This window comes from Rhinatrema bivittatum, chromosome 3, assembly GCF_901001135.1.
Source record: "Rhinatrema bivittatum chromosome 3, aRhiBiv1.1, whole genome shotgun sequence".
Lineage (NCBI taxonomy): Eukaryota > Metazoa > Chordata > Amphibia > Gymnophiona > Rhinatrematidae > Rhinatrema > Rhinatrema bivittatum.
The window spans coordinates 103119235-103131294 of NC_042617.1; the positions used below are offsets into that span (position 1 = coordinate 103119235).

The 12060-nt window shown below is 42.7% G+C and overlaps 1 protein-coding gene across 1 annotated transcript in view; it reads left to right on the forward strand.

Annotated features, from left to right (window-relative positions):
• LOC115086982 (serine palmitoyltransferase 3-like) overlaps positions 1–12060 on the forward strand; it is a 189075-nt gene that overhangs the window by 69117 nt on the left and 107898 nt on the right. Inside the window, exon 3 of the mRNA XM_029593552.1 lies at positions 267–421. Within this exon, the coding sequence (XP_029449412.1) occupies positions 267–421 (155 nt within the window). The remainder of the gene's footprint in view (positions 1–266; positions 422–12060) is intronic.

Consider the following 12060-nt stretch of genomic DNA (forward strand, 5'->3'; position numbering starts at 1 on the left):
TTTCTTTCTTTTTTTCCCTTCCATAATTTGCAGGATATTAAATCCTTGAAGCAAAAGATATGCTACATCAAAATTGCGCAAGCAAAGTGACTTGAAGGCTTTTTATACTTTTGAGGATGTTTTTGCCTTTGGCCTGAAATGTAAATCTTACCGACTCTTCTGTATTACGTTATTATCCCAGATTGCATGTTTACTTTTATCTGTTTTGTTTTTCATTCTAAAAGAAGTGAAACTATATTTTGCACCCTTACATATTTTCCATCTAGGAGTTTGTTCCACTTTATCAGGACTTTGAAGCCTTCTACACAAGGAATGTTTACATGAGAGTCCGTGATGCTTTCAACCGACCTATTTGCAGTATGCCGGGGCCTCAGTTTGACCTGATGGAACGTCTGTCAGACGATTACAACTGGACATTCAGGTGAGTCATTGTGCAAAGGGTAAAGGTTGATGGACAGAATACAAGAAATGTGGGGGGACAACCAAGTTGGCCGCTGCCTAGCAGACGTGTTTCGGTGCACCTCCTGAAGGTTTCCTGCGATTTCCTTTTAACTCTGCCTGTTTCATTTTGTTATTGGGAAATGGAAAGGAGTTATTTGGCAGGCTAAGTCGGTTGGATTGCCGGCTTCCCTGCATCAAACAACAGTTCCTGAACTCTTAACAGCCCTTAATTCGGCATCCTGTGCCGGCTTGGCTGGACCTGGGGATGCCAGCCCTTCGGCGGCTGAAAATTCTCTCTCAGCTCGGATAGCTGTTCCACTCTGTGCCCTTCTGTTGGAGCAGCCACCTCAGTTGATGTTTTCTCTGACGTGGATAAATCTGTTAACGGCTCCTTTTCATCGCAGAACTGTCTCTCCTGTTTTTACTGGCGCAGGATCGGTGTCAGCTGTTAGTTGCGGGAGTCTTGGGACATGCAGAATGTTGTTATGGGAACCGTTACATAACTCTCATTGTTGGCTGACATACCTGTTGGAAATCTGGAAGACTCAGCTTTGTTTACCATGGCTCCTTCATCGGCTCTACTGGATTTGGATATTCCTGCTAAACCTCTAGTTATTTACTTTGGACTCTCTTTGGATGGTAATGATGTCCATTAATAAATCTGTTACATCTTTAGTCTCGCTGACTACTGACCTGCATAACAACTTTCAATCTCAAGAGTCTCGCCTTAGTTCTCTGGAGAAGAAGGTGCTTGAGGGAAGAAGGGTCTATTGCTAAGGTTCAAGAAGTTTAGGTTAATATTATCAGATCTATCGTTTACTTCTCGTAGAATTGAAAACATCGAGAATTCTTTTAGATCTCATAATTTGAGAATTGGGAACTTTCCACAGATTTCTCTCAATACACCTTCTGAGCTATTTTCTGCTTACTTGAAAGAAGCCTTAAAGATCACAGAGACTGCCTTGCCTCCTATAGAAAAACATTTTTTTCTTCCAGCTCCTAAAAGGTCTATGGATAATGCTGTGATGGACATACCTGTTAATTTAATACAATTCCTTAAATTCTGATGAAGGGAATATGATTGGCCATGCTACCTGGCCACTGGTGACTTTTTGTTTTTCTGCAAGATTGTGATAAAGGCGAAAAACATTATTTTCGTAGTAAGGATATATTGTTCAGAGGTCAGAAGATCTAGATGTTTCCGGACATCTCAAAAGCAATGCAGAAACAAAGGAAAACCATTTTTAGCCATGAAAGTCTCTGTTTTTTTCTTTAGGAGCATCTTGCATCATTCGCTATCCTTGTAAATGTGTGATAACTCTTGATTCTTCCAGATTCATTTATTTTTATCCTAGTCAGCTTAAAGAATTTTTAGATGCTAGATGGTGGGGGTTGTGATTTCCTCTTCCCCTGTTTAAAGTGGAATTTTCTTAGAATGAGCGGTTTTCTGCTATGTAGATTCCATCCTTATCTGGTTCTATTTAGATTTATGTTATAGCCATTCCCTAAGGCTTTTTCCTGTTTTCCCCCCTTATTATTGAGGTCTAACTGTGGCAAATTTACATAGAAGCAATTTCCTATGTTCATTTTTTTCCATTGTTTTATCATTATGCAAAGTGTCTTTTTTTTCCCTTTGTCAAATATTTTATATATTTGATTGAAAATTAATAAATAAAAAGTAAAAAAAAAAGAATACAAGAAATGTGTGCTTTATTTTGGCAAATGGGTGCATTTTGATGACTGCAACTTAAGTCATATGCATGATTTTGTAAAGAACTCAGAAGATTGAAATTCAGTCTATTCTGTAGTACCAGACAGGCTTTCTACTGGAAATTCTCGGATCGGTAACATGCTTAAGAAAATGAACTGCGGTGGCCAGATGTAGTCATCTGTTGCTAGATTATTTGAAAGTAATCACCTCTATCTTGACCCTATTGCTTGTTCTACGGATCTTATTTCTAGATGGTGTTTCTTTTTTTCTCGCAATATATTTTATTATTGTCATTTTTAAGCATAGCAGGTGTATACAGTTTGTTTTACTTTGACCATGTGCCTTGTTTTTAAAAATGTCCTTCCCTGTGTCCACCCAGGAAAATGTGATATTAGTGTGCCATGAGTGATATCATCAAGGGCTTCTGATAAGGATCAGTCTAGCGATACGCTCATTTAGTTTAAATTCATATTGGTGGATTTGGCTGGGCTAAAGGAGCTTCTGTGCATCTTGAAAACCAATATATGTTACCAGAAATGGTGATCTACATTTTTGCCTTTATTTATAAAGTAGATGGCATTCTGATCCACAGATTAGAAAATAATTCTCCTTTTCATTTTTATATGAAATGTTGTTTTGTCTAAAATGCCAGTAGTTTGGTACTTAATTGTTAGAGAAAAAAAGATATGACTGCTGATCAATAATAACATTTCCCACTGCTGATCTTCAAACATGTAATTGTTTGTTCAGGAGGGTCAATGCCTGATTGTCTATGGGTTCTATGGTAAGTGGTCAATCAGGTAATGTAATGGACCCTGAGTGAATGCCATCAAAAACAAGTGTGATCAAGGCCACTCCTTGGTATCTCTGATAGCTGGAGGCACTACCAGAAATAACTGTGGACTGCACCCAAGTTATGGTTCTAACTGGTCTGACTTTTATTTACACTGATAAATATTTTCAGTGCTGCTTCATAGGCACAATTTGAGTGTACTCTTGTTTTAGGTCTTTCTGTGCTGAGCAAGTGAGTCAGTTCCAGTACTGAATTCAAATAGTTCATTTATTTCCTAGATAGAGTTCACATGGAAAAAGTATACCAAAGTGTTCTGCTTCTCCAGTCCTTCCTGAGATAGTAGATCTTACTATTCAGGCTTCAGTACAAACTTTCTCCAGCTAATTGTTTTGACTTTGTGCCTAACCATCACAGGTTACAGTTCAATAGTAGAATCATTGATACTCCAACTTCAGATATGCTACTCAGAGTAAAGCTCTGGGATTTTAAAGTATAATCCCTCTTTCGAAAAGGTCACCTTCTCAGCTTAGAGGAGCCTTAGGGCTAACTCCTCCAAAGTGAGGGAAAACCTTTTTGGCTGGGAGCAGGCAAACCTGCAGGGTCAAATCAAGCCAAGGACACTCACACAAACACCTCCACAAATTCACTGTCCACTACAGAGGGTATGCTCCAACAAAAAATGATTTATTTAAGTAACTGTTCAGTTCCAAAATTTGTAGAAATCACACTTCCAGTAAAAATTCTGAAATTTCACTCAGTCCTTTTCAAATATTTGACACTAAAGTCAAATCACAGTTCTATGTACAATCTCTCTTCAGCCTTGGATTAAGCCTGAATCTCCTTAACCTCCATACTCCATCATAGTCCAATATATAACGTTTTAGTTGTTAGGCAACTCAGTCCCTCTTCTGTAACTGGAATGTAGCTCCCCAACCCTGCTCAAAGGCTCCACTCAGGCACAGGCTTCCTTCTGATCCTGAAGGCCCTCCTTAAAGTTCCTTTCTTCATTCTGTAACTTCGATATTAAATTCTTTGGTTGTCTCTTTCACATTACTCAGGCTTCCTGAGACACCTGTAGGGTATCTCTGCCTCACTCCGCCTTTCTCCTGTAACCCCTAGAGAGGGTCATAGCTATCTTTTTATCCTGGCTTGGTGACTCTAAGGGAGCCCCAGGATAATATAGCCTCCAAAAAACCCTGCCCAAAGGGGCTGAGGCTGTCTGTCTCGGATTTCAGAAACACCCTGTGACCACCAGATAACCTTTGACCGCTGGAACCTTCCAAACTCCATTAACTCTCAGGATTTTCCATAGGAGGAAAATCACCTCCAACACCATACATTCTCTGCATATTATACTTTTCACTCTTTTTTTTTTTAGCACACCGGTGTTACAAAAGCATGTGGCTTTTTCTCAGCTTGACCAAGGAAAGGATCTTCACTACAGAACATATCACTATGAATTCTTTCTGCTCCAGCTGTACCATAAAATAGGGTTTAGCATTTCCTTGGATGGTGTTGACGGTTCCCTTTTACTCCGTATGTGGTCCTTATAGATAGGACCACATACTTCTCCCAGAAGCTCTGGGCTTCTCTAGGAGATGGGCTTCCCTACTACTGCTTTCATTTATGAAGATCTACTTAGCTCCATGCATTCTGATCTGAAGAAGAGAATATTAGCTCTCAAAAGCTAGTCAAGACATATATTGTTAGTCCAATAAAAAGATATCACCATGTATAAATATATGTGTGTGTGTATATATACTTTCTTTGTTTTTGTTAACCTTTTATTTCTCAGCTATATGTAGGCAACTATTCTCTCATGCTGCTTCACACACCAAACTTTAATTTTACTTATACCAAACACATTCCTTCTAGAGCAAGCTGACAACATTTAATGGGATACTGCCACTAGCACAGGGGTTCATACACTCTCTGGGACATACCATGTGACACACATACTATAAACAAAATTTGTATTCCATTTAAGGAAAGGTCCCTTGTTGTTGAACACACACATTAGGGCACATAGCCCTGTACATTGTCCACACATCTTCTTATGGGAAATTTAATCCCTTGCTAATAGTGCATCAGATCCAGGTTAGTGAGCAGTACTTCCTGAGGATGGTTGTAGGCAATGTTATTTAGCTATTTTTTACTGTAGGCTTCAGGTCCACCCTGTTCTGGAGGTACACCTAACCGGTCTGATTTTTAGCATTGCCACAATGAATATGCATGAAATAGATTTGCATACATAGGGTCTCCAGTTAATGCAACTATATTTCATGCATATTCATTGCAGATACCCTGAAAACTAGATTGGTTAAGTGTGCCTCCAGGACAGAGTTGAGAACCACTGCCTAATGGACCCTCTGTTAAGGCTTCAGGTCTGTGGAATAGCCTGCTACCTTCCATCAAACTTGTGCCATATCTTTTCAAAAAATCTTTTGACCCAGACCAGTAACCTGCATAGGCCCTGCTCATTCCTTTACACACTTCCTTGCCACTCTGAAGCCCTTCTTCCTTGGTCTCTCCTGTACTGTCCAAATAGTTATTTTCTCACTATCAGAGTTATTTGCTAAACCTGCTATGTGCCATACCTGCACATTGTTATTGAAAGGCTAAAATCATTAGTGGTTATATTTGTTTACATCCTCATATTGTAAATGAAATATTGTCAATTATTTTATAACAAGCTTTGAACTCTCCTGTTTGAAAAGCGTGTATACATAAACAATGACTTGACTTCTCAAAACCTGCCCTAGTGACCTCCCACAGCCTGCTGGATTTTCAGGATACCCACAATGAATATGCATAAGATCAGTTCTCGGCTAGTGGAAGTATTGCCTGGACTGACTGGCAGCCTAGAGTACCACAATGCTGGGGCCAGCAGCGAGAGCATCTCCATCTTCCCACCTGGGTGGGCCGCAAAGAAGAAGGGTGTCTGGGGGCCTGCACGGGCAGGAAGAAGAAAGGAAATGCCACCTGCCCCACAGTCTCGAGCGGTGCAGCCTGTGCCGGAAGAAGCAGCATGGTTGGCATGACCTCAGGCAGAGAAGCAAGCTGCAGCGTTCAGCCCGAAGGAGCAGCAGGCCCACACTAGAAGAAGCAGCACGGCCAGTGCGGCCTCAGGAGGGAAGAGCAGGTTGTAGCATCAGCCTAAAGGAGCAGGTGGGGTCCATGCCAGAAGAAGCAACATAGCCGGCATGGCCTCAGCAGGAGGAGCAACGTGGCCCATGCAGCTGGCAGGAGCAGGAGGCCAGTGCAGGGTCAGCCTTCGCAGCCCAGAGAAGGAATTGTCCCGGCAGCTGTAGAGGCTGAAGGAGGAGGCTGCTGCTGCTTCTACTTCTGGGGAGAGTGAAGGCGAAGAGAAGGAGTATATGTGTGAGTGAGAGAGATCAGATATGTTTCAGTGAGAGTGTGTGTGAGTGTGAGAGAGAGAGAGCATATGTGTTTGTGAGTAAGACCATGTTTCTATATGAGAGCATTTATATGTGTGTATGAGAGTAAGCGTGTGCATGTGTATATATGAGAGAGGAGAAAATTTGTGCGCAACACCTCTTCCTCTCCCCCTACTAATCCATGACAATCTCAGGGCATCTGGAAATCAAAAGTTCCCATGTATGGAGAATGTGGGATTTTTTTTTTTTATCCTTATTAGTTTTAAGTAATGGGTGTTATTTTATGTGTATACTGTTTTGAAATATTTTATTGGTATTTGGAAATTATGAGTTCTATTTGTTGGCTATTTTGGAATATTCTTTTATTAGTATGGTTTTACTACTATTGATGTTTATATTTCTTGATTATATTGTCTGAAGTTTTATGAGGAATGGTAATGTTTCTGTTTTTCTATTGTTACACTACATATAGAGCCTTTTTTTTCCAGTTCAGTTTTTGTCTGCATATTTCCATTTATGCTTTATGGTCGTTTTATTCTGGATATGTCTGTGTTTTGCATGTGTGACCAAGGAGAGGTATTCTATTACGGTGTAACTTCTGGGTAGGGATCTATAGCAGCCTGGCTTGTTCTGTTTTCCTAATAGGAGGTGTATTGGTATTTTAGGGCCTGGGGTAATATTTGTAGTGTTGCGTTTTCATAGGTAGGATTGTTGCTGTTTGAGTGCTGATAGATAGTGCAGTTTTGGTATGAGAGGTTTATTATATTATAATTGTAATTCTGTTTACTCATGGCTTTTTTGAGGGCCAAGCCCACATCCAACACATGCTACAGTAGGCCTAATATCATACAGATTCCAAGTGTCTTTTTTTTGCTTTTTTGCACCAAAAGATTGGAAAAAAGCAAGAATATAAATATAATATACATGTTGTAAGTGGTATTTTTACCTCCAACTGTGCTTTGGATATTCTTTTTCATATAAAATCTGTTATAAATATGTGTGGTGGGGGTGGGGGGAGGCGCAAAACTGTAAGACTTGCCTAGAGCACCTTGCATTGGTCCTGGATCAATTTGCATGTACTAGATCTCCAATATATGCAAATAGATCTCATGCATGTTCATCAACCCGCCAGCTGTGAAGGTTCCCAGGACAGTTTTGGGATGCTTTGCTCTAGGTCAGCGCTTCTCAACTGGTGTGTCGCAACACACTAGTGTGTCGCCAAACACCGGCAGGTGTGTCGTGTCTCCCGGTGTCTCACTGCCCGTTGCACTTCCCTTTTCCCAGCCCCCGAGGGCCAATTGGAAGCCTCCTTTCTTCTTACTCCCATTGCCCAATGGGAAGCCTCCTTCATTCTGTCTGCCCCCGCGCAGGCCAATTGGAAACCTCCTTCCTTCTACTTACCAGTGGGAGTAGGAAGAAGAGAGGAAGCCTTTGATTGGCCGGTGAGGCAGGCATTGCCTAGCCCAGGGGTGGGATGGGAGAAATAGCAGTTTCGAACTCCAAAGTAAGGCTGCCACAGCCCGTGGCGGCGAAGAGGGAACCCAACCCCGACGAAGCAAGGCCGCCACAGCCCATGGCGGTGAAGAGGAAACCCGACCCAGGCTACCACGGGAGCCCGTCCCCGTGGTGGCGAAGAGGAAACCCGACCGAGGCCACCACGGGAGCCCATTCCCGTGGGAGCGCAAAAAGAAGGCCCACCGGAGTAAAGCTGCAGCAGAACTGGAGCCCATTCCTGCAGTGAAGAAGGAATATGTTTTTGGTGAGAGCGAGTGTGTCTATGTGGGAATGAGTGCCTGGTTGAGAGCTTGTGTGTCTGTGTGTGAATGAGTGCCTGGATAAGAGTTTGTGTGTGTCTGTGTGTGAATGAGTGCCTGGATAAGAGTTTGTGTGTGTCTGTGTGTGAATGAGTGCCTGGGTGAGAGTTTGTGTGTGTGGGTATGACTGGGTGCTTGGGTGAGAGCTTGTGTGTGTGTGTGGGTATGATTGGAAGCCTGGGTGAGAGCTGGTGTGAATGGGTGCTTGGGTGAGAGCTTGTGTGTTTGGGTGTGAATGGATGCATGGGTGAGAGCTTGTGTGTTTGTGTGTGAATGGATGCATGGGTGAGAGCTTGTGTCTGTGGGTGTGAATGGATGCATGGGTGAGAGCTTGTGTGTGTGTGTGTGCCAGGGTGAGAGCTGGTGTGAATGGGTGCTTGGGTGAGAGCTTGTGTGTGTGGGTGTGAAAGGATGCCTGGGTGAGAGCTTGTGTCTGTGGGTGTGAATGGATGCCTGGGTGAGAGCTTGTGTCTGTGGGTGTGAATGGATGCCTGGGTGAGAGCTTGTGTCTGCGGGTGTGAATGGATGCCTGGGTGAGAGCTTGTGTCTGCGGGTGTGAATGAATGCCTGGGTGAGAGCTTGTGGGTGTGAATGGAAGCCTGGGTGAGAGCTGGTGTCTGCGGGTGTGAATGAATGCCTGGGTGAGAGCTTGTGTGTGTGGGTGTGAATGGAAGCCTGGGTGAGAGCTGGTGTGAATGGGTGCGAGAGCATTTGTGTGTGATTGAGAGCTTGTATATAAGAGACTATAAGTGTGATTGAGAGAGAGACTGGTCAGGAAGATGACGGGTGTGAGAGAGACTGAGACTGGTCATGGGGTCTAATTGGGGGTGTGTGTGAGTGACTGGTTGTGGGCGCTAAGGAAGAGGATTGTGAGGACAGAGCTTCAGCAGCCCTTGTCCTTCTGGTGAGTGCTATTGGCCTGGAAGGGAAAGGAGTAGGAGAGTTGCTGGAGAGGGTAAGTAAAGGTGGCTTTTTAAATTTATTTTTCTTGATTGACTGCCATTTTAATTTTTGGGTATTATGCGATGTCTGCTGTTTTGAAATATTTTATTGATATTTGGACATGTGTTAATAATTTTTATGAGTTTTTAATTGTTGTATATTCTGTTCAGCAGCTGTTTTGTAACATTTTTAATATAGCTTTACAATTATTTCTGTGTGGAGCTCTATAGCAGCTTGGCTTATTCTGTTTTCCCAATTGGAAATGTATTAGTGTTGAGGGCCTGGTTTAATAGTTGTATTTCTTAGATAGGATTGTAACTTTATTTATTTATTTAAAGGGGGGGTTTTTTACCGACATTTGTAGGTACATCTCTTTTAGTGTGTTCCATAATACAGGTGTAACTTTGTGCGGGTTAGTTTGTGTGCATTATTGCAAATCCTGAGAGTCTGTTAGGTGCTATATTTCTCTTTCCATTTCTCTAGGTTCACACTGCATGCAGAGTGGCTTTTTTGGTTTTCCATTCCAGTTTCTGTCTCCATGTTTATAATTTGTGGTTTTTCTGTACTTGGTGAAGGGTGTGTGACCAAGGTGAGGTATTTAACTAGCATGTAGGCATTTGTATCAATCTTATTTGTTGTGTTTTCTCAATAGGATATGCATTAGTGGTAAATTACTGTCTTTTCATAAGGAAGGCTATTTTGCCTGATAGTAAAAGGAGTTTGTTTTGCTTTTACTGGGATGTGATCAGAACCAAAGTATCTTTTTTGTATGGCGAGTTGTACAGGGTAATGCCCTAGATCTGCTCTGCACTCATTGCTGGGGGTTGAGGGGATTCCTGTGGATGCAGAGTACATGTTTACATTTAGCCCCGTGATGGTCACATGTTCAGTGTGTCAAGCATGTGAGAATCAACTGTCAGGTGTGTCCCGGCCTAAGAAAGGTTGAGAACCACTGCTCTAGGTACACTACTTATGGATAAAAACAAAGGATCACAGGAGGGCTTCTTTACAAGTCTAGTTCATGGTTGTAGCACGAAGATGGGAAGGACTAATGGGTGAGGGGAAAAAAACTATTGTGAATGATAATCTTATGGTGCCTTGGCCTCCTGCTTCACTTGTCGTTTTTTTGTTTTTTTTTATTGTATTTTTGGCCCAATGGGTGCTCTTATTCTTTTATGCTCCCAGCCAAATCGGAACCTGCCTCAGCTGGTGTTACAATCCATTGGCTCTTGTTAACTACTCCAGGGTTTTCCCCCTATTTTATAGCCTTCCTTAGTCCAACCATTACAGTGAAATTCCTGTGCCAGACTGTGGCTACCCCTGGAGTTCTGGTATGGATGCCTCCTAGTTCTAGCCAGCAGGTATCACTGTTAAGCAGTGACCGCGCTTTCCCCTAAAATGCATGCCTGTAGGGAAGTGCAGCATTCCTCTAGCACACTAAGCCGCACAGATTGCTGCACTGTCGCCACACAGGACTCAACTGGTTGAGCGATGGGAGCCCATCCTGTGGCTGGCAACCACTGTGCTCTATTTTGGCACCACGAGCATGTTCACCACTTGTAGATGGCATGTCAGGCCCCCTGGTTTGCGTTTTAAAACATGCCCCCAGTGTGCTGGCACAGACTAAGCAAAGGGGTTGGCAACCACAGGATGGGCCCCCGCCCTTCAATTAAGTTTACCTGTTGGAGGCAGAGGAAAGATATTGGTAGAAGGGAGAGGAGATGGATGAGGGAGAAGGGGCGGAAGGTAGGGGAGATGAATGCAGGAGGTGAGAGAAGGCAGGTGAGATGGACGCTGGGGATGGGGAGAAGAGGCATGGGGTGGATGCTTGGGAAGGAAGTTAAAAGTCAGGGGATCAGATGCTGAGGGGAAGAGACAAGATGCTGAGAAAGAGAGCATTGCTGGAAGCAAGGCATAAGAATGGGAATGGAGGCATTTTAGGGAAGAGGTGTAAAGACCCCTGGGTCTCCACTAGATGGCCCTAGATCCCTGCCTTAGGTATTTTCCAGTTTAGTGGGAGAAACCATTCCTGTGCAGCACTTTCACTTGAGGCTGGATGTGAGGGTAGCGTCTTAGTCCATTTGGGGGCTAGTGGCTTAGTCAATGTAGTCTTTTAAGTTGAGCTATCAAGGCATGAGGAGCAGTTTTGTTTTTCTCCCTGGCTGAGTTAGGCCCACTAACCTAACTTAGTGTTTTCTTTCAGGGAAAATTCGTTATCAGTGAACTCCCTGCCTAAGATGGTCTGCTTCACTTCAGGAAGATAGACTTTGTTGAATTTTGAGTATTTAGAAGTTTTTGACTGGGTTGAAACCCTGGACCCATTGGTGAGGACAAGCCCCAGATGCAGAGGCTGGGGACTGAAGACCTATTAATCTCATCCCCTTCCATGGAGAAGCAGCAGTGACAGCATTCACCTCAGAGGAGATTTTTGGACTTTTTTTTTTTTGCAACTCTTTATTTATCAATTTTCAGGCATACATCAATGTTATATAAAGAATTAGTTAAAATTAAGGCAGTGAGCTACACTTCAAGAATGATCACATGTTAAGATGATGACTAAGGTGATCAAAAAGAAAAGAAAGAAGAGAAAAGATAAATAACTTTATCCCATTTAAACTATTATGAAGTACTCAAATTAAATACGAGCCCCAAATAGTGTTATATTTAGCACTTTTACCCTTAAGGTTATCTTAATTTCTCTATGTCAGCAATATCCCATATCTACAAGAGCCAATAATGCTAGATCTGACCTTCTAGAAAGTGGCAATAGTGAACCTGGCAGCTAGGAGAAGCTGCCCAACCAGTGTCCTACATTTCACTGGAACTAGAGATCAATGCCATCTTCCCAGTAATCCCAATCACTGTGTGACATCAATAGGGAGGTGAAGAAGATCAGCTATTTCTTGTGTAACTTTCGACCAGAAACTTCGCACTTCAGGGCAGAACCATTCAAAATGAATG